This window comes from Lissotriton vulgaris, chromosome 8 (genome assembly GCF_964263255.1).
Source record: "Lissotriton vulgaris chromosome 8, aLisVul1.2, whole genome shotgun sequence".
Lineage (NCBI taxonomy): Eukaryota > Metazoa > Chordata > Amphibia > Caudata > Salamandridae > Lissotriton > Lissotriton vulgaris.
Window position 1 is genome coordinate 730619376 of NC_141696.1, and position 26872 is coordinate 730646247.

At 43.5% G+C, this 26872-nt stretch overlaps 1 protein-coding gene across 1 annotated transcript in view; it reads right to left on the reverse strand.

The window, feature by feature from the left end:
• CFAP47 (cilia and flagella associated protein 47) overlaps positions 1 to 26872 on the reverse strand; it is a 2734468-nt gene that overhangs the window by 1564086 nt on the left and 1143510 nt on the right. The window contains exons 46-48 of the mRNA XM_086934611.1: positions 23551 to 23747; positions 21160 to 21303; positions 3647 to 3820 (exon numbers count right to left, since the gene is read on the reverse strand). Of these exons, the coding sequence (XP_086790737.1) occupies positions 3647 to 3820; positions 21160 to 21303; positions 23551 to 23747 (515 nt within the window). The remainder of the gene's footprint in view (positions 1 to 3646; positions 3821 to 21159; positions 21304 to 23550; positions 23748 to 26872) is intronic.

Below are 26872 nucleotides of genomic sequence, written 5' to 3' on the forward strand. Positions count from 1 at the left end.
GCTGACACTGTCAGACCAAAAAACAGAAAGGCGGCCAAACATTGCTTCTTTTTGTCACAGAAAGTAGAGGAACAGAGGTAAGCATCAGATCCAACCAGTCAAAAGCCAGATTGGAAAAGAAATAAAACACATACAATTAAAAGCCACATAGAATACAGTTAAAATGCGTTCAATAAGATTTGTACCCAAAATGGTTGTAGAAAAAACTGTTAACCTACCAAACTTAGTAGGAACTGCAAGGAAGCACAGAGTAGAAGTTCTGTATATGCTCATCTCTGCCTTCATTATGAGTGGCCGCTTGATTCTGATGGGACCAGTAACAGCAGATATCACCCCTCAGGGATTATGAGATCTGTGACTACACAGGAGATCTGTGACAACACAGGAGATCGGTTTCCTTTCACCCAGAGATTTCGGCTGCCCAAGGCAGTCAACACCTCTGGGTGAAAGCTGGGGACAAAATGCATAATTACAGAGAGAATAGGACCCAGGACGATTGATTCCCTCAGTATTTCATTCTTTCTTAGTAGATCCTCAGAGCTTAAATCATAATGGACCAGATTTTTTCCAACCCATGAGATACGGGTTCCCGGTCAACAGTAACTTCAGGATTGGGGATATGGCAGACTGTTTCTTGGACCAGCTGTGATGGGAAACTTAGTCTTTAAACCCTTCAATGGGGAAATCAAGTATGAGGCAGAATAATGATTGATTTCAGGAGTACTCCGGAAAGCTTTGAGTTACAGCTTTCCAGGAGTACTCGAGGGCAACTTTGGATTTACATTTACTTTCAAGCAAAGCTATTTGTACCAGGGTAATTTTGTACTGTGTACCACTGCACAAAAGAACAATATTTTACATTAGTTCAAATGTGCTCTTTTCCCCTGTGGAGAAACCCCTTCTCTCGTAACCCCACCAATTTTGAGGGTGTTTTATGGCAGTTGCCTCCTTGGAAATAAACTGTTCCCTGCTTTGACAGGATGGCATCTCTGATTGTTTGCAAGGAGAGAATGTGTTTTGGAAAGCTTTGTGAGTATCAACAAGTATGTCACTTTGTGGATATGACCAAACCTTCCAGGGCATCCCTAGACTCTAAAGTGAAAGCAGAGTTACTGCTACATTATATTGAAGGCTTCCAGGTTTCCATTTTTACTGATTTTTACAGATGAATACAGACAGAAAACAATGCGTTTCCTACCTGTATTTATTTTTAAAAGCGGAAAAATATGGAAAATTGTGCTTTTTGTGGGTGACTCTCCATGCTATTTTTCGTGATTTCCAGGACAACAGCTGAGCAGATAGACAGCATGGAAAGTTAAAAAACAGGTTGGGATTTCCCTAAATACAGGCATATGTTAACGTATATTTGTATTACAATGCTGATATTTACCCGTGGGTGTAGCGTTTCCCTATATATGGCTGCAAAGTATGAGTGCATGTTTATCAGTAAAGAAATGTGGAAATATACCATTTATTAACTCCATTTATTCGCAAAATACATATGAATAAATACCAATAGGATGGCCCGAAAATAAATATGGATAAATACAGATGGTAAGGTTAAAAAATAAATACCATAAAACAGGGAGCACTAATTATATTACACCACTCTGGATTAATGTTATATGTGAGTAAATTGGATTATGAAAGCAAAATCATCTGTCAAAGCAAATGTGCATTCGTACATCAAGCACTTTGCAACTATTGAACTTGCACTAGAAAATTAATTTGTGAACTTGGCTTTGTGTAGCAGGTCCTGGCTTTCACTTTACAACTTATTGTTTTCAAAGGCTTTGGTTAAAAGAGAAGCAAATGGTAGTAAATACTCCCAGAACGGTCTGGTTTCTTAAATTAAAGCCCAGGTCCAAAACCATTGTGCCCAGTATAATGCAGCAAACAAAATAAATATTTATTTTTCTATTCCTATAAAACACGTTTTTTTGGCATATTGCAACCAAATCAGCAACCATTAAACAGGAACTTTTTAATTCTTTTACCTGTTCAGCCATCAGCGTCTTTCATTTTATTTGCTGAATACTGCTTCTCTGAAGTAGAACACTGAAATGATATAGAGCCCTCGTTTGAAAACTTGGACCTGACCATCAACCAGCCAGGCGCAGATGTGGATCACGCAAAGATTGCACAAATGCCGGCTTCAAACTAACCCTGCTACAAACAAATTTAGTGGCAGATTTGCAAGCCCCATGCGCCACATTTACACCACCGTTGCATCACTTCTGTGACGCAGCTGCGCCGTAAACCATGTGACACGTTGCGTCTTATTTACAACGTGGCACATCTAGGGAGATGCGTCCCGTTGTAAAGCCCTGCACCACATGAAACCTGCGTTAGGTGTCATGTGGGCGTTTCAACGCAGGGTGGGAGTTCCGTCGCAGGAATGCCTCGTAAAAGTGATGCAGTCAAATCTAATAGATTTCATGGAGTCACTTTAACGTCCATGCTACGTCAAAACCCTGTGCCTGCTTGAAGCAGGCGTAAGGAGTGACGCAGCATGTTAGGAATCGGGCGCACCATAGCATTGCTGGAGCTGCGTCGAGCTTGCGACATGACTCCAGCAAGTTTCGCCCTTGTGCCACAGGATGCGACACGCATCGCCCTATACTTGCGCCACAGTGCGCCGCATTGTAAATGTGCCGCATTTGTGGTGGCGCAGGGAGGGAATTGCGTGTCGCATTTTTTCTGGCGCATTCCTGCTGTTTGCAGAGATGCGCCAGAACTCGTAAATCTGCCCCTCAGTTTCTATCAGCACCAGTGAACAAGCAATGAAAAAAGGTAATGAATTAGAATGTGAGAAATTAAAACTTAATTCTTAAGCCATAATACATATAGTTCTATATCTTAACCAATAGCAAAGCAATTCTAGAGATCTACAGTCTCAATCCCTTCGTGTAGTTTGCCATTAATGGTGCACACACCTTTGTGTCAATCCTGATCCCCAGGGCTGGACTCAATGTAGTGGGCATTGGGAAGTTGCCCGGGAGACTGGAAGGGTAGCGGACGGTTTTGGAGTGGTGTGGCACGTTTTCTGAGTGGTGTGGGCAAGTTGTGCAGCAATGTTGCAATATCAGTCCCAGTAACAAAGGCAGAAGTTGGGGGCCTGTTTTGTTAAGCAACAGTGCTTCACGCTTGCTCCCCCTCCCAAACCACCCTCCTCCCTGTGGTGGGTGCCGGTCTGACAAAACTGCCAGGGCTGCTTTGGGTCCCAGTACGGCCCTGGCTCGCCCCTTGGAGGCCGGGTACCTAACTACTGGAACCCTCTACCCTCCTCACTCTTGCAACTGAATAACCATCTTATTTGGTGAAAAAAAGCTGAAATACTGGCTCTTGCAAGTGTACTCCGCTCCACCGAAAGTTGTCCTGTCTGTTTTTTTATGCTAATTCCATGACGCCTTCTTAGATTTACCAATGCTTTAAAAAAAAAAATCATTATTATTTAGGGCCACTGTACACCAAACACATTTAAATATTTAACCATAGATAAGATACACAACCATACATATTTGAGATAATCGTCTTTTAGAACATATTTTCAGCAATCAGTAGTCTTCTACAAATACTGCGGTATGAAACCTGTTCTTTGTAGGTGTTTTTCAACAAATAAATGCTTTAATCTCTTGAATGTTACCTTGTAAGTTAACATGCTGTTGGTGTAATTGGGAACCATAAGGACCTCCTGGGTAACTTCTTTGACTTGGCAGCATATCACAATTTGATCCAAAGCCACAGGATTCTGACCAACACCTTTCAGGCTAAAGATGTGCTCGGTGCCATCTGTCTCATTTCTCAGAACAAGTCTGCCCTGTGGAAAAAACACAATTAAATGCCTTTCATTACTTGAGGAGCAGGGACGCTCTGCTACCACACATGGCCATGTGTTAAGATGGCTTACTGATTCGTTAAAAAAATAATGTTTTTTTGATTATCCTTTCATGACTGGGAAGGTTCTAGACAATCCAAAAGAAAAAGAAAATAATCTCGTATTCTACAATGTCTTTTAGGTCCACTAATAAACTAGACTGCACTGGAGCCGTTACAGATAAGATTTAACCCCTTCGACGCTGATGACGAGCTCAGCTCGTCATGAAGTACACCTCTCGTACGCTCATGACGAGCTCAGCTTGTCATGAACCGCAGGATTTGCAAATCTTTAGCGCACAGCAGGAAAATGCGCCGCACCGATGGTGTTAAAACAGATAGGGGGACATTTACCACTGAAGTGGCGGAGTGAGGCGTTAGCTGTCATGGCTTAACGCCTCACTCCGCTACTTCAGAAACGCAAGGTTGCACCATATTTGCATTTCCCACTGCGCTGGCGCTACACTTAGCAGTATAGTGTCAAAGCAGGCACCCTTGCATCAATTAATGCAACACAAATGGAAGTCACAAAATGTCATTTTTTAAAAAGATTATTTATGTGCAGGAAGAGGGACCTTCCTGTACATAAACAGTCCAAGGCTTTTTGCTTTTTCCATGTGTGCTGCACAAGGCAGCACACATGGAAAAGGCAAAAATGAGGAGAAATAAAGCATTTCTCCTCGCTTTGCCAACTTAAGACAAGGGCGCATATTTACAAACCCATATCGCCACCACAACTTCACTTTTTGAGACTTTGTGGTGGCGATAGGGACTTTGCCTTATTTACAAGGCAGTGTTAAGCCACTTAATGTGGCTGAACGATGCCTTGTAAATAAGGCACCCTTTTACGCTATGCTTAGCGTGAAAGGGGTGGGCAGTGTGTGTTGCAGTGGGTGTTCCACCGCAACACCCATTGATTTTGACGCTGACCCCTATTTACAAGGGCAGCGTAAATAGGAGGCAGCGCCAAAATTTAAACCAGGGAAAACCTGGTCTTAAGTGGGAAAAACAAGCAGAAATGCTTTGTTTCTCCTCGTTTTTGCTTATTCCATGTGTGCTGCCTTGTGCAGCATACATGGAAAAAGCAACATTGCCTTGGATTGTTTATGTACAGGAAGGTCCCCATTCCTACACATAAACAATCTTTAAAAAAAATGACATTTTGTGAATTCCATGTGTGCTGCATTAAGCAGCGCACATAGAAGTGACAAAATGGCATTTACAGATTGTTTATGTATAGGAAAGGGGACCTTTCTGTACACAAACAAACTCCCCTGGACGCAGACACCCTTGCGCTATAGTACAAGGTGCCTGCGTTGGTGCTACACTGCTAAGTGTGGTGGTGCCAGCGTAGGGGGAAACGCAAGGCTGCGCCATATTCTCGTAAATATGGTGCAGACTTGCCTTTCTGATGCGGCGGAATGAGGCGCTAAGCCATGATGGCTAACGCCTCTCTCCGCCACTTCAGTTGTAATTATCCCCCTAGGTTTTCCCTGGTCTTAATTTTGGCGCTGCATCCTATTTACACAGCCCTTGTAAATAGGGGGCAGGGCCAAAATCAATGGGTGTTGCGGTGGTACGCCCATCGCAACACCCTCTGCCAACCGCATTCACGGTAAGCGTAGCATGAAAGGGTGCCCTATTTACAAGGCAGTGTTAAGCCACGTTAAGTGGCTTAACGCTGCCTTTTAAACAAGGTGAAGCTCCTGTTGCCACCACAACATTTTAAAAAGCGACGTGGTGGTGGTGATAGGGGCTTGCAAATATGCCCCTCAGTGTTAAACAAATACCAAACTAGCTTAAGAGACTTCATCTAGTTTGCCTATTTTAAGGGAGCTGTAATTTGTATTGTTTCCTCCTGAGAACAGGCAAGACAGAGCCTATTTGCAGATGTCATTATAAATATTCAAACCTCCCCCAAGAGAGAAAGCCGATTTCAACTTGAGTAAATGAATACCACAAGTATGCTTTTAAAGACATCTGAAGCAGCCATTACCCCCACATTCAACTGGGGTTTACATGATAAAGTTTTATTGAACATCACCTACACATTTTCCACCCCAGCCACAGCATCTAGCTACGGGCTTGAAGAATTTGTCAATAGACAAAGGCAGTTCCAGGTCATGAGCTACTCTTTCTGTCCTTTAGGCAGGGACCATTTGTTGACACCTGGACTTCAACATGCCAAAAGCATCTATTTACATTCAAAATACCCCTCTAAATTCTAATATAGTTTTAGCAAGATTTGAGTATTATCTGCATACAGCTGATGTTGCAGGTTTCATTTTTTTGGGCGCTTTTTCTCCTTATGTTTTTACCTATGTATTGATGCAATGTATTTTGATAGGTATTATTTTGTTTAGCTAAGTTTGACCGTATAATAGTGGTATGTTTGATGTTGGTTGAGTGCATAGTTTGAGAACCCAGGTTTGGGCTCATATATGAAATTGTGTTAATGTTATTCACTTGAACAAATGAACATACAAAAACATATTTTTTATAAACAAAAAATGTAATATGAATTAATGTCTTGTGGAACAATGTATTGATGAAGGTTGAGGTAGCACCCGCTCTAGAATTATATTTTAAGGAGAAGTTCTCTTTTTTTTGTTATATTGTACCCTGCCTTCCTCTCCTTATATTTTATGATTCAGGGACCCTCTTTTGTTCTATAGCAGGTATCAGTTTTCACACTAAAAACGAAGACAGGACCACACACTGAATGGGAAGCGTCAATCTGGCAGGTGCTGCACCACTATGCACTTAAAATTGGCTCTCAAAGAGGGAACTGAGATCAAAAGGAGCTGAGGAACCAGGCTGGAATCCTGGTCTTGGCTCAACATTCTACCTACAGTCCCTAAATAGATTTTTGTCAAAAAGTAGGAGTCCAACGGCACTGAGTCCCGAGCCACCACCGCTGTGTCCTCTCTTCTCGCTTCTGGGAGACCAGATGACAAGAACAGATTTAAATCATATGTAACTGTCAGTCACACTATGTCTAGAACACACACAACGTCTCCAGATCAGAGGAGTCACAAATTTACCAATTTGTGTCTTGTTTAACATCTCATAAGCGCCTTCGTGTTATATGATGTGAAGGAAAATAGTTGCATTTTCTTTTAGAATCATAGGGTTCACCTTGTGATCTATCTGAAAAGCATTCTGCTCATGCCCAAAGAACAGGTGTCCCTAAGGGATCAAGAGCACAAAGGGACTACCTTAAAATCTAAACCAAACCACATTTTCCAATATAAAAATAAACATTACGGATTGCATTCTACACACTTTTCTCTTTAAACTCTAGCATAGCTAGATGGATGTTGAGCATTTTCAACTCAAGCCATATTCCAAAACCCCTTTTATTAGTGGACTCTCCAACATCTAAAACTCTTTCATTTAAGAAGAGGCCTTGATGATACCGATGCTATTCCTCCAGACTAAGCATGGGCGAATTTTGCGAATCTCGCGTTCGCGAATTTTGCGGATTTGCGAATTCGCAATCCGCAAAATCCGCGAATTCCCGCGAATTTGCGGATTTTTTTTTTTTTTGTGTTCGCCCGTGTTTCTGCCAGTTCGCGAGGGTTTTTACAATTTCGCAATTTGCGAACTTACCTGTCGGGTCGCAAGTTTTGCGAACTTGTTGTTTCTACGTGTCCAGCCTGTTTGGGACACTCTTCTTCATCACTGCCACTCTCTGTCACCACTGCCACTCTCTGACTACTCATGCCACCCTCTGGCCCACCCATGCCACCCTCTGTTTCATCACCACACCCTCTGGTTGTCCAGTGTACATTATTTTCGGCAAAGCAAAGCACACCTTCCCTGCCTCAAGTGACCTGAATTAATTTGGGGCTGATTAATGTGTCAGAGAATATTTTTTTAGCTGGCACCTGCTTCCTTAGTGCGCCCTGATTAGTGATCTTTTGCACTTTCTAAGTGCTTTCATTGTTGCAAAATTAGTTACAACACCTGCCCTGCCCCAACTGACAATAATGAATTAGGGGCTGATTAATGGATTTTAACTTCCAGCCTGGCTCCTGCTTGTCTCCCTTAGCTGTGATTCAGGACCTTTGTGGCATATGTGTAACTATTCTGAGGTTCAGAGCAGGGTCACATAATAGTTGCAACTGGCAACTGAACTCTGGAGGGGCCCCTCAGGAAGCACTACAGGAAATGGCTACTAATGATGAGCCTAAACTTTTGAACCTGGTAAGTAGTTTCAGTTTTGCTAAGATCGTATTTCTGCAATTTAGCACTTATTCGCGGGGCGCGAAGTTGTACTGGGAAGCCGCGAACTCACGCGAACAGTGCGAGCAGTGCGAGCAAAATCCGCTGCTCGCGGATTTGCGGATTTTGCGGGAGATTCGCGAATCTCGCGGATTGCGAATTTCCCGAAAATCCGCAAAATCCGCGAGCGAAACGGATATTCCGCCCATGCTTACTCCAGACCAGAAGGAGATAGCAGAAATGAATTGGTGGCTGTATCATGTAGAAGAAATGAAAGATAGGGACAGCTTCAGTTCTTTCCCCAATCTTGTATTAGAGTTGGCAGAACATATAGACAGTTGGTGAGGTGCAAGTATGCCTGGAGGCCCATGGTAAAGACAGAGTGCAAATAAAATGGTTACAGCTGTTTGCCCACTCTTTTGCTATCTCCTTCTCTATAAAAGAAAAAGACCTTTTCTCAGTACTTCTCCAAATGGAGTTATCATAATGGCTCTTCATCATAAACCTGTAGTAGAACTGGCAAAGGAAATCTGTAACCTTCACCAGCTCTCAGTAGAAGTAGAATATCTACCACCAATTCACAATGTAGTGGCAGATTGTACATCTAAACACTTTTGGAATTACAGTGACTGGTGCTTAGCTAAATATGGTTTTCAAGTTCTAAATATTCTGAGGGAACCCAACTACAAATTTATTCATTTCACACTTACAACTCCCAACGTCATTTTTTATTCAGTTGGAGGTTAGAACCACATAATTTGATTTATGATGTTTTTCTCCAAGACTAGTCTCAGTGAGTCCTGTATTCCTTTCCTGATGGTTTTTTAATGATATTGAGGTGCTTAAACCAAATGTACACATAGAAGACTATGGTAGTTCTAATCAGACTCTTCTAGTGATTATAAGTTTGGTTGTTAACCCGTCTCAAAATCTCAGCAAACCTCATGGTCAGCCTTCTGTTTTACATCCTATTACTAAAGAACCCTTTTAGTCAACGACAGGGCCAAGTTATTTACCACTTGCTTCAACTAACAACAGGGAAAATGTCAGGTCAAGTTAGAGAATCTCTGGTCTTTAAGGAGAAACACCCATTAGATGCACCCAGGATTCTAGCAAAGCATATTATTTAGCGTGGCATCACTAATAATTAAAGGGGAAAAAATCAGGTTAGCAGAACTCATAACAGTTCTTAAATTGCTACGTTTCCTTGCATTTCAGGTCAAGCCTTCCAGTAAAATTACACATCTACACTTCTGGCATGTGTGGACAGTATGGCAGGGTAAATGGCAAACTAGTTGGTGAACAACTCTGGTATGCAGATTTTTTTAAGGAATTCAACTCCCAAAATCCACTATTCCCAAATACTCCACACCATGGGATGTGACATTACTCATCTCATTAATTGTCCAGATAACAAAAATATCTGTCTCAAAGCTTTATCAACATGGCCGGTAACATTAAGATGTTCGATATTCCCCATCAACACACACACATGGATTTATATTTCCAGCATTCATTTTCCAGAGAATCAAAACCATAAGATGTATGATACATAAAGAATACACATCTAGATTTTTACATTTGAGAGCTTCCCTTTCAACAGCAACTTCTTGCCTTCTTCAAACAATCTCACATTCACATTATATTGATAAGCAAGGTATGCATGACAAAGGGCTGCAGAGTATGCAATATTTTTAAGGCCCATACAGCTTGAGCTACTGTGGCTTCCAGAACCTTCTGTTATAGAGCTAGACTTGATGACACCTTTTATTACAAATGAGGCTTTCCCATTTCCAGCTCCAAAAAGCTAGCCCCTCTGCTGCTTTGTCTGATCTACTAGCTCCTCTTATCATAGTCACCTCCTCATAGCTTCTTCCATCTTGGCTTCCTTTTTTGTTATCTCTCTTACCTCTGGGATCCTAACTACCTTTTTTAAACATGCTACAATTCTATCGCTGCTATATAAATATAAATATAAGAAGCACAGCATACACAAACAATAGACACTGCCCCCTGAGGTGTTCAATAAGCAGGTCCCAGAGTCCCACTTCCCTCACCAGCAATAGTGGTTAGTTCCCATTAACTACAGGTGACATTCTGGTTAGTTTGAGTCTCAAACGTCTCACTCTGACTGAAGTGCAATGTAGCAGAATAAATTCCCTCAGGGCCTTCCAGCTTGTTATCAGCCTTACCCGCTCTGACAAGAATGGCACAATAAAAGTCACTGGGAGGAGCGGCAGGGGCTGCGGTTGGTTAGTAGCACAGTTCTGCAGGGGCAGCTGCTGGGCATCCATGGCACTTCCTCCGGCGAGAGAGTAAGTTTCTCTGATCCTTTCCATGGATGTGGGGGCAGGTTAGTCTGGTTCAGATCCTCAGTCAAGGCTCTGGACCTTACGGTAGCCTCTCCTCACAATGGCAGCTTGAGTCAGGTGAAATCCTTGTCCTTTCAAGTGGCTTCACCTGGCATAAGGGGTCACCGATCTTGCTCCGCAAATGGACAACAGCCCGATTGACACAGCAGTAATCCTCACCTGGCCCCACCTGGTAAATGGGGTCATGACTATCCTCTGTAAATCGGCTATGGCCCAATCGATATGGCAGTAATCTTAACGACAGACCTACCTGGTGTATGGGGCTGCCGCTTTCCTCAGTATGTGTGTCCCACCAAGCTCACAGGAATGCAGCAATCCACAAATCTGTATGGGGGGATTACTCTACCTCCTCATGCTCTTTAAGTCATTCCAGGGCCTCCCAAAATGGATCCCAGAGTCCATGTATTGTACTATTCACAGGCACACATACACCGAGCACATGCATACAACACACATATGCTGCACAGCTCTACATAGTAACTTGATGTAGGCCAAGGGTGAGTAATGCACACAAACGTGGAACTACACACGAGTGAGAGTGTAGGCCTCACTCTAGGGACACAGGTAAAAAATCTACTGGACACTGTACAGTATTTTCCATCACTGCGCTCATGCTACTTAACTCTTGGCAAAGGCAACAGCCTTTCATTACTATGGGGGCAGCACTTTGGGCATCCCTCCCGGTCCAATGTGACTGCAATCGATGAGAAAGGCCTATGTCATTGCACACACGCATGATCGGTGTTTGCTCATGACAACAAAATCACCACGAGGGATCCAGACATCATTGCAGCTGGGGCACCCATGGCACGTGTACAAATCTGTCACCATGCAAGGGACTTCTCTGTCCCAACAGCCTCTTGGGCGTAGCACGTTTGTTCCTGTACAGTGTGGGCTTCCATGGGCCTCTTTCCTTTTTCTTTTTTTTTCTATGGCCTTTTTGGACTATTCTCTTTTTTCATGGAGTCAAATATATCTTAATTTCTCTCCTTGTGCAACTAAGGGTGGCCTCATTGATTGCAGCTCAACCCATCCAAAACTTACTTAAGGTTGCTTGCTGCCCCATCCCTACTTTATAGTCTTCTCCTGCATCAATTCCTTTAAACACTGCTTCCTGTTTGCTTATATGATGCACACAGTTACACCTTTTATTTGACAGATCTTTGTTCATTTCTGCAAACATTGTACTATTTCCCCTTATAGCTGTTTCCAACAGTGGCATAACTATCAATAGTGCAGTTCGTGCAATGGCACTGGGCCCCAGAATAGTGAAGGGGCGAACTGCACTCCAATTATTAATATCTTTTACTACATAGATGGATTATATGAGAGACCATTTTACTGACCTATTTTAGGGCTCATGGCACCCCTACTAGGCCACTTGCATCCAACTCTGTAATTCTGTGAAAATCCAGACCTCTCAATTTCCATGCTGCTAAATCCTTATTTTTATCCTGATTCTTTTCTGGCTGAACTACTGTTTATCTATTACGCAGACTCTTTTTCTACTCTTTCCCCACTTAAGTCTATATTCAATACTTTCAGCAGACTTCTTTTCTGTCTCACCCCACTCTTCCTCACTTGCTTCTACTCACTGGCTTAATTTCCAGATTCACATTCTATTTTGCCTCTTCGCCATTTTCTTTAAATGCTGTAAACGTTGTGTTCCTCCTCCTTTCTTCTTTTGATTTTTTTTTTTTTGCTTGAACCTGACATCTTGCTTTCTCTTCTGAGTTCCTGGTTTTAACTTCCATCACACATTTGCACTGCCACAGTCATCTGCATTCTCTCTCCTTCTCACTTAGAATTTTAAAATCTTACTTCCCTCTGTCAGCTCTACCTCTAATTTACAGACCTTCAGTATTCATTTTCAAAACCCTCTACTCACATCTATCATCACTAGTGATTGCATTCTTGTTTTTTTAATGCAAATTATTGTTTTTGAATTTTTTTATTTAAAATTCTGTTCAGCACGTTGATGACAGAGCTTTAAAAATCCAATAGAAATTATAATAAACACAATTACTGTCAATATGTTCTAAAAGGGCTGCCCACTGAACTTTGCCCCAATTAGTCTTAAACCCAGCTGACATCATCTGACGAAGTAACATCCTAGAACGCCTATTGTTGATGATAGAAATGCAGGACTGGATGAAGAGAATAGTTTTTTTTTCTCAACAGTTAATGCACCCTTTAAAAAGCATATCAATTCTTGATGCACCCTTTAAAAAGCATATCTGAAGCCAAACGTGTGGAATAAAAAACACTTTTCTGTAGACATGTATTAAAGAAAGGTCTTGATTTTATTGCAGAGGGATGTATGATGTCACAATGCAAACTATTACAACGCCTACTTTTACAAAGCGTTTTTTACAGCAACTTCCATTACAATGCATGCTACTACAATGCAAGCCCTTACAACTCATGTAATATTACAATGTAATTTACTACTCTAACTACTGCTGGGTGCTTACCTCAGGGAAGGTGCTGGTCAGTGAGGCATATGGGTTGTAATGGCATGCGTTGTAGTAGCATGCGTTGTAAAGGAACTTGCGTTGTATTGACTGTGTTGTAAAGGCATTGTGTTGTAATGTCTGCATAGAAATGGATATCTCCCATTATAGAGCAGGAAGTGAGAATCATCCTACTGCTTTCTTTCTTACAATATATGTTTCACTCTTGAAATTATATACATTATTTCGTGATTTTAACTCCGGTTCCATGCATCTTGCATGCCAGGGAAATAAGTTCTGGATATGCCGGATCCAGGTTTGATCATATCATGGCTCAATGTTTTCATGTGATAGCAGGCCTTTCCTTTGATTCTTTTTTTTGGGAGGTGGGGTTATATAGCGCAAACTCGACCCGAAGGTATCAGAGTGCTTTACATGAGCACCAGTTGCGTTATAGACAAACATATTCAGTTTGTTAGTGTTAGACCTGGCATCTATGGCGTGGTTTCCCCTGACTTTTTGCCTCTACCTCCTGTATTTTTGATGCTGTGCTGGATTTCGTTTTTGCTGGTTTAGATGCTTTGGGCACTTTGCCTCTGCTGATCAGTGTCAAAGTGCAAGTGCTCCCAGAAGTAAATTGTTATTGTGAATGGTTATTCATGATTGGCATATTTGTATTACCAAGAAGTCCCTAGTAAAGTGTACTGAGTGTGCCAGGGCTGGTGATTCAAATGATACTAGTGGACCTGCAGCACTGATTGTGCCACCCAAATTTGTAGCCCTAAAATGGTGTTTCAGGCCTGCCACCACAGTGCCTGTGTGCAGTTGCCAACTGCCACGCTGCACTAGCCAGTGTCCACACTGGCCAGGCGTAACCCTTCCCTTTCTGTACACATTGGACACCCCTATAGAAGGCCCTAAGTACCCCCCTGGGCAGGGTGCAGTGTATATGAAAGGGAGAGCATGTACTAGTGTGTGTGACATGCTCTGGTAGTGAATTACAGCCGTTTTTGTTTTTCACTACTGAGAGGGCTATCTTGCCCATAGGCTATAATGGAGCAAGATAGAAAATTAAAGCCTGCTATCCCTGAACCCAGAATTTAATAACACATATTTTAGGAAGGATGGTTTTTAAATCTTGTGGTTGAGAAAAGCACTTTTAGAAAGTGGCTGTTCTCTTGTCTAGACAACACCACAATAGTTTAGAAAAAGGGTCCAAGGGATATATAGTTTAAAGACCCACACCTGATTACATCCCCAGCTCCTACTCAATGTACAACACAAGAAACACAGGGGGTCTACCAGCTGAATATTAGAGCTGCACTGTCAAAACCGAGTCCACAAGATCTCAGAGTGTATATATCACATAGACAGTGTGTTTGAGAAAAGAAAAGGGAAGAAGAGTGAACTCTACATGCATAGAAGAGACCGATACATCATAGGGTATTCATAAATGGCTAACCAGTCCAAAACAATAATATAGGGTTTCCATCAAAAAGACTTAATGATCAGTCATATCATTTGGCCAAACCCTTGTGCATAAAAGGTTGGTCCCCTGATCATTGGGACAAAACCCGCACCTTATCGCTGTTTTGGGATTTGGTCCACCAACATAAACACAACGTCCATGATGACTTATCAGTCATCATGGAGGTTGTGTTTATGTTGGTGGACCAAATCCCAAAACAGCGATAAGGTGCGGGTTTTGTCTCAATGATCAGGGGACCAGCCTTTTATGCACAAGGGTCTGTTCTCTTGTCTAACCTTTCTGTGTTCCTTGGCCTGTTTGTGAATTGACAGTCTGGTTTGTGAGTGACAGGGGCTGAGGAGCCCCCAGGAAGTTGGCTGGGTCAGCCCTAGACTGAATAGCTGCATCTGCATCTTGAGTGGTGGGAGGGGATAGCACCTGGGCCTGAATAGGGCTGTGCCTGCCTTCCACAATGCTGGATCCACCTCCTGCTGGGCGGCTGATGACCCTGCCCCTCTCTCTGAAAGGAAAGAAGAAGTCAGGAAAACGAAGTGCTCCAGGACTGACCAGAACTAGTTCTGTCTAAGCCAATGCCTCTCTGACTCCAGAGAACAAAGGAAAGACTGGTATAAAAAGGGCTACCCAGACTACAGAAAATTAGATCATCCTGGAATCAAGAAGGAACCTCTGCCAAGGAGAAAGCTGGAAGACTGAAGAGGAAGGACTGTCCTGTTGTGGGTTTGTGGGCTGACCTGCAGTTGCTTTGCTGCCAAGGAGAGGGGAAGGACTTTGCTGTTGCTTTGTTCCCTGGCTTGAAGAGATCTCCAATGGCCTGAGAAGAGCTAGCTGGCTCCCTGTTAAGAAGTCCCAGGAACAAAAGGACTTCACCCCCAGCTTTCCCCTGAAATCTGCTGTATGAGTTCTGACCTCCTAGAGTGTTTGATCCAATTGTGGGGCCTCTTGAAGTTGTGCCTGCTGTTGGGGGAGCTGGACAAGGAGAAAAGAAGAAAATCTGCAATTTCCACGCATCGCTCGCTTGCGGAGCGCATCCCCGACAGTGCAAGGAAATTCCCGCCGCAGAGAAGATCGAGATCATCGCAGCGTCTGTTGCTGCTGCAAGTACTGACGCATTGTTCACTTGCGGAACCTATCGGCCCGTTGGAGGAAGATTCCTGATGCTGTGAATATCGTTGCAGATTCTGTCGTTGTTGGGTGAGATCCCCGCACCGCTTGCCTGCGGACCGCATCATGTCACTGCGAACATCGTCGCAGAGCCATCGCATCGAGGGGCCGCAAGAGGAGAAGATCGACGCTGCACTGCGCATCGCCGCCACACCTGAGATCGTCGCCGTCCCGAAGATCGTTGCATCGTGCCTGTGTGAGACGCTTCCTACCGAACCTGTGCACCGGAATCCATATGAGGTATCGCATCCCTCCCCATACAGACCGGATTCATCGCAATACGTCCGCTACGTGCAGGAGGGCTGTCCCATTGCCTCCCCAGGGTCTCATGAGTGACGCATCGCCTGTTTTTCAACGCTACACCTTCCATTCGGAACTTTTGTCGCATCTACAGGTACTTTGGGCTAAACGTGACGCAACTGTGGATTATTATGACGTAAACCCTAGAACTCTTTTCAAATCATATTCTTGAACTGTGTATGTTGGATTTTTGCCATTTTGGTCTTGTGTAATTTAAAGATACTTTATTTTTCTAAACTGGTGTGGAGTCCATTTGTGGTGTTTTCACTGTGTTATTGTGAGCGTTGGTACAAATATTTTACACATTGCCTTTGATAAGCATGTTTGCTTGTGCCAAGCTAACAAGGGGGTGATCAGGGGTTATCTAAAGAGTATACCCCCCTTACCCTGACTAGAAGCAAGGGTCCCTATTTGGACAGTGGTACCTACATCTACCAACTAGAGATCCCCAGATCTAACAGTTAGGAACAGAGAGATTAAGTGATTTGTCCAGAATCACAGGATGTTGAGCCTCCCTTCCAAGACTCGAACCCAGCTTCACTTCGACCACTCTAGCCATTAGGCTACATCCTCTTCATGTTCTGTAACTGACGTTTAAGCATAAAAAGAAGAAAGCTTGCTGGTGGTAACAGGGGATTTACTGACAGGCTGGTTTGCCTTAAATGTATGTTGCATACTTCATGATTTCCCTTTCCTAGGATTATGGCAAATGCATTTATGGTAAGCTTGGTTGCTAGTTAACAAAACATAAGACTTGAAGCACATCACTCTCATATATGTGTTTAATATCGGTTTATTACAATCTGCATTTGCATAACATTTTTGCACCAGAGTTTCTGTAGTACAGTTGGACATTGTTCAACAATTATCAATCGAGACTGTCGTGCAGCGTGCAGCCAGATTCACAAACAGCCCGATTAGAAAGTTTCAAATTTGCTCCCCTAGGACATCTCTAGTATTCAGACAACATTTCTCTGTATTCAAGGATTCACAGAGAATGTCAAAAATACTCCTGGAGCAGTACCTCAATCTTCAGACTTCTAGTTTAAGTTTAAGTGTAAAAGCATTTATAGAGCGCACTAACACCAGGCGGTTTCATGGCGCTATGAACAGATTTTAGACAGAAAAGGAGAAGATAGAAGAGAAGCTAAGACAGGTATTATGAGGGGAAGCTAAAGAGAAAAGATGAGTTTTAAGAGCTTTCCGTAAATCCATATAGTTAGTTAGGGATCGGATAGAGAATGGAGGGCATTCCAGAAAGTGGGGGCAAGGGTGGAGAACCGAAGGCCACCGTGTTTTTTCCTCTTGAAGCGAGGGACTACCAGAAGGGCTTGGGTAGAGGAGCGAAGGTTTCTTTTAGGGAGATAGGGCCGAATTTTAGATTTGACAAACCCATGAGCGGTGCCTGCAAGAGCCATTAAGGTGAGACATCCCAACTTGAAAAGGGAGCGTTGAGAGATGGGGAGCCAGTGAAAGGATTTGAGAAGGGGGGTGACACGATGATACTTAGGGAGCTGGTATATCAGGCGGGCCGCCTGATTCTGAATGAGCTGAAGGCGCCGGAGCTCATACGCCGGTATCCCTACAAAAAGTCCATAGCCATAGTCCAGGTGGGAGACAATCATGGCCATGGCAATGAGCTTCAGGGCCTCAACAGATAAGAAACAGGAAATTTTTCGGATGATGCGTAAGGACAGAAAACAAGAAGAAACAACGGCGCTGATCTGAGGGCGCATAGTCAGATCTTGGCTGACTAAGATACCCAGGGTTTTTGCTTTAGCGGAAGGGAAAGGGGGGGACCAAGGGCAGGGGGCCAGAATGCAGGAGACCAAGGACTAGGGAGGCTGCCGGCGAGTATCAGCTCTGTTTTGTCCGGATTTAATTTTAGCTGGTTAGAGTTCATCCACTCGAATATGAAGGTAAGGACAGAACAGAGATTAGACCTAGAGTCGTGAGAGGGGGAAAGATTGAAAATGAGCTGGAGGTCCTCTGCATAGTTTAGACTGACACCTCCATGTTTTGTAAAGCCAAGATAAGGGGGTGAATATAGAGGTTAAAAAGAAGAGGGGAGAGAGCAGAACCGTGGGGAACCCCACAAGCGACCGGGCAGGAAGAGGCCAAGAAGCCATCCAGATGGACGGCCTGTGTCCGATCCCCTAGGAAAGAGGTGAGCCAGGCCAGGGCGGACCCCCGGATACCGGCGCCTCTGACACGGTCGAGAAGGATGGAATGGTCGACCGTGTCGAAGGCGGCGGACAGGTCGAGGAGAACCAAGGCCTGGGAGGAGTTCGAGTCCGCACGTTGCCTGAGCTCGTCCAGGACTGATAGAACCATGGATTCCGTCGAGTGAACTGGACGGAAGCCGGCCTGGTGGGAGGCTAGAAGGTGATTATCCTCAACAAAGGTCGAAAGGCAAGAGGTGATGTGGTTCTCAAGAGTCTTTCCTAGGAAAGGGAGTAAGGAGATGGGGCGAAAGTTAGGGAGGGAGGAGGGGTCAGTCCCGGGTTTTTTCAGAATGGGAATGATAATGGCCGATTTGAAAGAGGCTGGGACAATGCCCTATTGGATAGATGTGTTGAGAAGGGTAAGCGGAGGTCCAGGACAGTTGGAGAAGAGCTCCCTAAGTATGCGGGCAGGGCAGCAGTCCAAGGGGGACCCTGATTTAACTTTCCTTAAGAGACTAAGGAAAGTCTCTTCTGAAATTAGGGGGGAATGTGTCAAGAAAGACGGATGGACTGGCAGGAGGGGGGGGAAGAAAGGAAGGGGAGGGCTGGGGTATGTTATGTCTGATGAAGGCTATCTTCTCAATAAAATAGGAATTAAGTGAGTTGCAGAGGGATTGGGAGGGGACCGGTTTGGGTTGTACTCTATCTGCAGCTGCTAGATTGTGAACAATGGAAAAAATCTCCTTGGGTTTGTTACTGGCTAGGAGAATTTTGGCAGAAAAGTACTCAGTTTTGGCCGTCAGGATAGCCGCTTTATATCCACGAAGAAGGGCGGAATATTGGGACTTGAGGGTGGGACAATACTTACGCCTCCAGTGGCGTTCGGCTTGTCTTAGAGAGAGTTTAAGTGCTTTAAGGTTTTCGGTGAACCAAATATTAGCCTCAAGGGAGCGGCAGGACCTGACTAACTTGGGGGGGGGGTGGCTGAGTCACAGGCTGCCGAAAGCCAATTGTTAAGGATGGCTGCCTGTGAGCCCGGGGAGGAGTCCGCTAGGCGGGGGGATGAGGCCGTAAGGGAGGCGCACAAGGCGGACATTTCCACACGGTTTCAATTGCGGAGCCACCTGTTTTTAGGTGGGGAAACTTTATTAATAACAGCCCCTAAATCAAGGGAGAAGGAAATGAGCGAATGGTCGGACCAAATGCAGGGGAAAATGGACAGAGACGAGGTGGAGATATTAGCAACCCAAATCTGATCCAGGATATGGCCACCGGAGTGGGTGGGGAGGTGGATCAAAGAGGTAAAGTTAAGGCAGCCAAGAGATTCAGTGAATTCTATGGACGTAAGATTTTCCCGGGGGTCATGGGGCCAAAAATTAAAATCTCCCAGAATGAGCACAGAGGAGTTGTTGATCACAAGAGTGGCCAGCAAGTCCTGTATAGCTGTGATGAAATGGGGCATAGTCTGGGGGGGCGATATAGTAAAAGGCAGGTCAAAGGGACCGCAAGATTAGTTGAGCGGGCGACCAGGAAGTCCACTGAGGGGATACGGATGTAGGGTAGGAGTTGAAACTGAAATTTGGAGTTGATAATTATGGCCACTCCACCACCGGCTTTCCCGTCCGGACGGTCAGCACGGAGGACATAGTAGGATTCAGGGAGAGTAGCCAGGACATCCGGTAATGAGTCGGAGGAATACCAGGTTTCGGTTAAGAATAAGATGTCGGGTTTAGCAGAAGTCAGAAGGTTTAGCAGCTCGAGTTGATGCTTTACCGCCGAGCGGGTGTTTAATAACATGGCGCTAGCCTGGGCAGGGGGAGGAGTTGCAGGGATCTGCGAGGGGTGCCCTGCGAGTGCGGAGTATTCCGCAGCGGTCAGGGCACGAGAGGAAATTCCAAAGCGACTGATGCGAGTCTGGGTGGAGGGACTAATGCCCCAATCGCCCTGGTAGGTCCGTAGTTGTGCTGATGAGTAGGAGTAAGTTTGGGCATTATGGATGGCCCTGGGTCCCGGCCGGGCGAGGACGGGCGCAGACGGGCTTGCCTTTGGCGCGCCTTTGGCGCGTGGCCGGGGAAGGAGCAGAATCTTATACTGTAGGGAGGTGGGAGGGTCTGTCGGCTGCACCGCTCACCCACGACTCCCTCCCTCCAAGATGGCGGCTGTAGTCGCTGTGCCTGGTTCCCTGCAGTAGCCCCAAAATTGGCTATGTAGGGACTGGAGCGAAGAGGAGGGGGGAAGGAAAGAGGGTGAGTAGCTACGAAAGTGATTAAAAGCAATTTAGGAATTAAAAGCAGCTACTCCCGGCTTCCGCCTCAGTAGTTGAGAGTGTAAATCTGAACAACGCGCATGAGACAGAGGCGCGGTTTAAATAACAGCGGGAGGCGAGAGGTCTGTCGGCGGGAGGTCTGTGGGCGGGAGGTCTGTCAGCTGCATCGCTAACCCACGACTCCCTCCCTCCAAGATGGCGGCTGTAGTCGCTGTGCCTGGTCCCCTGCAGTAGCCCCAAAATCGGCTATGTCGGGACCAGAGCGAAGAGGAGGGGGGAAGGAAAGAGGGTGAGTAGCAACGAAAGTGATTAAAAGCAATTTAGGAATTAAAAGCAGCTACTCCCGGCTTCCGCCGCAGGAGTTGAGAGTGTAAATCATCTAGGAGCGCTCTTGTACATATCATTTACTCATGTGGAAACTTCAATTGGCAGAAAGGTTTGTCAGAAGAATTTCTACTTTCTTCTCACCAAGCAGAATATTTTTCCATGGTGGAAATCCTTCAAAGCAACCATTGATTTATAAAAGTATTACCTCAATGTTCCTACTTTGGAAACACACTTACTCCTGACCTGGAAAGGATGTGCATGGAGAAAAACTATCAGCAAAGGCTACATGGATAGGATCAAACCCACAAGTTTAAATCATGCCTCTACATTTTCCTGTAGGCCTAGACAGTAACATTCAGAAATCCATGCCTCTGCCTTAGTTTCCAAATGCGGGAATTTGACCTTTGTGCTTAGGATTCAACTAATACGATTTCTGATTGCGCATAACGCCTTGGCAATGAGGTCTCTAAGGATAGCACACATTTAAAGTCTAGAATTCCCCAAGTGGTTCAGGTAAACTTACCATGGTCACAGACTTGTGTATGGGCTTGAACATGAGGGAATACTCAGTTGTTTCCCCAGCCTTCACATACATGACAGGAGGACCATAGAACCCGTCCCCTTCTAAAACAGCATTGAGCTTCCAGTCCAGCTTAGTCTTATTGCACTGGAAAACAGAAGCAAACATGTAACACAAATTTTACTGACAATTAAAAATTATGCATTAAAATACAATGCAAATTGATACTCTCTTAATAGAATGGAAGGGTTATGAACTTTCTGTTCACAAAAGTGCTCAATATTTTCTTTAAGGTTTTTCCAACATATGCAAAGTAAAAGTGGAGAATTAATGCCTACGTTTCTGTTACTGCAGACGCATTCTAAGTGCATGTACATTTATGCGGAATGATCAAATACATTTCTTTATAACACAGAAGAGCCTGCAATCCCTGTATAAAAGCCCCTCTCTAATTTCCTTTTTCTCAGAGAGTCACTTGTCACCTGAAATAAATGAAGTAGTTGCACAGTTGTAATAAATTATTACAGCAGACTTCTGACATTACATTGTCTGCCGCTAGTTCCAGCAGCCAAGGTGATCTTAAATATATATGCAGATGCAGTTTAAACAAGGAAAACAGAAACACATTTTTCTTTCTGTTGACATGCTTCTCCAAACAGAAAAAATGAACAGCATAAAGAAGGTGTTAATGTAACATGTTCTTATTTTCCACACCATAGGTCACTACAGGAAAAATAAAATTTCTGCATGTTCTACACAATCTGAGCCACAGCATTTCTTAACCTGACTTCTGTTAAAAAAATTCTAATGTAATTTTGAAAAACATATTAACTGCTTTAAGTGTGATTATTCTCATAGTACAGATTCTTTCTTTAATCTTGCCATCTGCGATGCATATTAAAGAGAAAGACGCTAAGGATTTAATCGTTTTTGGGGAAGGATGATGGTTTGACTATGTATTATAAGAAATAAAATACCCTCTACTATACATTAAAATAACACTGCAAGTCACCTACTAGTTCCATGACCTTATAACGGAATTCAGTCTTCAGCCTCATTCTTCTATATACTCACTGAACTTCTTGGTAATTTACAATATCTTTATAATGTACAGGAGAGGAGTACTTAAACCCATATATTTCTAAAGGCATCCGAGCCCTGCTGTGCCATTCAGGTAGTGTGTTCACATTCCACATCAGAGTGGTCAATAAAAGAGCAATACAATTGCAGCAGCAGCTCTTTCTAACTTTGCTCTAAATATATTCTTTGCAATGTACTTATATGTGATTTTAATGTTAAATGTAAAAGACTAAAGTTATGCAATAAACCATGCATAGCATCCCCATCTATCTGACGGACACCAATATGCGAATGAATAGCAAGATAGTTCATTTATCCTCAACTCGCATGAGGTTTCACCTGATTAAAGGTGACGTTAATTACATTTTCTAAAGAACAATGTCACCTAAGGACTCTTCAGCCCACTTTCATAGCATCTTAGGCTCTTACTGAATAATGATCAAACTATGTATAAACAGTCCCCATAACGTAATATTAGATTTCCTAGACTATGCAGAGAAATGGATTTCTCCAAAACAAAAAATGTTTTTCCCTGCATTACCACCATGGATAGTAGGGTTAACCCACACCACTACATTTTGTTCAGTAGGAGTAATCCTGGATAACTACAATAATTATGAATTATGCGGACTATTCAGGGAGATGTCTGTCCATTCCAGAAAAGTCAGAAAACTACTCCAAACAAGGTTAGAAACCTGCAGGAGTATAATAATGATGCCACAATGAAGGGCATTCTGTGTTTGTAAAGTGAGATCAGGAATGTGGCTGCCATTAATGCAAACAACTAGAGGCCAAAGGAACCAGCGATTTTTTAAGTCTCAAAAGTTAGGCGGCTCTAGGTTCATGGTGGCCCTGGGCAGGGAGAGTAGGTAGGGGGCCCCGGAGGAGGGGGTCCGGGCGGGGCGGATCACGGAGGCCAGTGAAGAGGGGGGGGTCAGGGTGTTTGGAAGTGGAACAGAGTAGGAGGCCGCCAAATCTCTGCCAGGGGCCGCCACGCAAATATGTATCCATCCTCAGAGGATTATTGTATTAAGAACATATATTGGCGTGGTGGCCCCTGGGGTTTGGTGGCCCTGTGCAGGTGCACAGCTTGCACATGCCTAAGGCCGCCCCTGCTCAGGTTTGTTTCAAGTAGCAGTAAGGTGAAACATAGTATATGTACAGGACCCAGTGAAAGTGAAAGAATAGTTGTTGAAACAGATAGACTGACAAAGAGATTCAGAGGAACCACAAAGGGAGCAGAACCTGAGTGATAAAAGGAGTACGTCACTGCAGAAATGCTTATGCAGTTAACTCTGCATCTCGCCCACTTACTATTGGGATGTCTTGAATGACTGGTTGCTGGGCAGGTGTTACGAATTCGAGCTCTGCTGCAGCACTGCTTGCATTCACCAAACACTCAATCGCATAGACCCGAATGTCGTGGATGGAACGTAGAACAATGCGGCAAGGGTAATGACCAGGTTCTTTTGGTTGGAATCGGATATGAAGCTGGACTGCAAGGTCCTTATCTACAAAGCAACAATTAAACAATAAATTGACCACTTCACTTGAACTCTGAGCAAACGATAATTATGTTTAGTAAGAAACCAAAATATAGAAATAAGTAAGGCAAAACATTTGAGTATGACAGAGAGAGCAGTAATTATTATTATTATTATTATTGCATTTATTGAGCGCACAGCTACCCGGAGGTTTCTTGGCGCTTGCCTTGGGAACCCGTCCTGGCTATTCCCTGTGAGATAGCCCCTACAGGGCATCCCCAAGGTGAAAGCCAGGCATCCCGCCGCAGGGGGGCCGTTGTGGAGATTAAGCAAGCTTAATGCCCAGAGTTGCAGAGTGAGAACCCATGATTAGAGCAGGCACCGAAGCGAGAATTATCGAGTCCGTGTACATTTGAGCTCAAGACCCTGCCGCGTCGGGAATTGAACCCTGGTCCCGGGTCTGACCTCAGCTTCCGGGTCTGCCTGCTCTACACCGTGAGCCACACTTCTCCACACATGTAATACATGTTTTAAATTTAATACCACATTGGATTAACAGGCATAACATTTGCAGCACTTTAAATTGGTCCTAAATCTCATCTTTGTATTAAACATATCAGTGGATAAGCATAATAGATGAAATTGAATATGATTAGTTTGTGCCGCTAATATTTAAAATCTATATTTCATTACCGGTGCCAACTTTTTTCTAGCAGATTTGTTTATTACCGCTTCTTATTCTAATTAGCGCAACAAACAAACCCCACCCCTCCCAATTGAGCAACACCTTTGCACCTACAATGTCGGCCAAGCCTCCCCCTGCCCCCCCCAAAAAGAAGAACGTTTTTAGACAGGAGTTTAGAACAAAACCGCAATAGGACACTGTCATAATCGCTGTAAGATTAATTTCCTTCTTTTTCTCCTGACTATTGGCAGTTTTTTTTCTGAACTCATATAACTATGGCAACTGGCCACATGAGAGTCTATGGAGACCGGGGGCCAGATGTAGGTAATTCTATTTTACCGATTCATAAATACCGAATTTTACCGATTCGGTATTTATGGATTGGTAAAATAGAAGGGGGGAGATTTAGGTAAAATCGGTAATTGAATTACCGATTCTGTAAAAATAGGAATCAATGGGCATTACCGAATCGGTATTTACCGATTCGGTAAATACCAATTCCAGCAAGGGTGCAGGGGGTGTCACTTTAACACCCTCTAGCACCCCAAATACAGGCATGTGTGCCATGTGGCACACAGACATTCCCTAAGGGCATGTCTGTCTGTCACATGGCATAGTGTGAATGCACACATGTGCATGCACACCTGGATTCGGTATTTTACCACCCAATTGGATTGGGTGGTAAAATACCGAATCTGTGATGCCTTTGGGACTCAGTAGAGTCCAACCTACATCAGGAAGTTTCCGAATCGGTAAAAATACCGATTCGGTATTTTACCGATTCGGTAAATTTACCGAATCGGTAAAATAGGGCCCCTACATGCCAATTCCTAAATACCGGTCGGTAACGGCCGAAAACGGCCGTTACCGACTGGTATTTGGGCTCCTACATCTGTGGCCTCCATTAGACTGCTTTGGCTCCCCTTTTGTAGCTAGAGGAAGTGACAAAGCAATTGTTAGAAAAAAACGAAAAATGTATGAGGTGTCATTGTAAAACCATATTACAATTAAGAAATAATCCGTTCTGCACACTAAGTTAAAAATACAGTACTTTCGTAAAAAAAATGCTGGAAAACTGTAAGAATATAACTAAAGGTTCAAAGCAAAATCTGATTAGAAATAAGAGAGGTACAGGATATTAATAAAATCAATCTCAACTGCCAAATGTATTTATTTAAGTGTTTATGTACACTACATACGGACTCACTTTATTTCAAAGTTCTGAGAAGTACACAATGCAAGTCCAAATTTTGGGGAAGGAGCCCAACCATAAGCAGGGTACACTACTATCCGATGTACCTCATTCAATTCTAATAATCTAGTGTTTTGGCATCGAAATACCAGATTGTGTCTCCCTCTCAAATAAGAACATTGTGGGTGTTGGTGCAGAATATGATACCTTAAATCCAACTCATGTGGTGTGGCAACAACTAGGACAAGGAGCGGTGTAGTCCAGATACGGAATTTGGTTCTTCCCAACTTGAGCCCTCACTCCTAATAAGTCAATTTAATTAAAGTAGCAGGTGATAAACATTCACATAAGGATTACTGACCAGGATTGTCTATTCAATGCTGTATATAAGAATTTACAGAAAGTTTGCATAAAGTATGCCATAAGAATTTTTTTGTAGCAAAGCACACAAATAATAAGTGGAAAGAACTCAGTACAGTTCTAAGTTAAATCCAGCATAGGGCCGCCTCTAAGTTGGGGAAAACTGGTCTCTCTCACATGGACATCTACACATCCTTTAATAGGACTTTAAACAAAGACATTGATAGATTCTACATGGGTACATGATTCTTAAGAAATGCACCAATAGGTAACAAGCAATAAGAAACAATTTACTATTAAATATATCTGAAGATTTTCCCATAGTGGCACCACAATGAATTTGCAGACATTCTCACAGTTACTACAGCTATCCAACTGATATATTTTGTGACAACAGCCTGGAACAGTAGACACATCCTTTGTTAGGTAAAGAGCAAAAAGGTGTCTGGGCAAACAAAACTTTAGTTAGCTTAAGCCTCAAATGGTGACGTGCTTCAATACGTAAGGGAATCAGCTCTCATATGGGTCACCAAGTCATTCAGAGGAAATGCTAAAAAGCACACCATAACTTTCAGCACAGGACTTTGCAAGATGAATCATGATAAAATGGGCCTGGTTCCTTTTCATTTCATAAGTCTTTATTGTGATTATTCATCATCAAAGACATGACGTCCAAGGAAAAACAATCCTTCACTTAAAACACCATTGTATTCAATTGTATAAAACTTCATACCACATCTTCATTAATTTAACTATAAATATAAATATATGTACTAGTTAAAACAGTCAAAAAATGGATTAAACAGGTAGACCAGCATAAAGACTTAATTCTACATCCTAATTTTACAAAAAAGGGGAGTGATCCTCTAGACCAAACCTAACTAATACCATACCACTCGACACCCTCTAAAAACA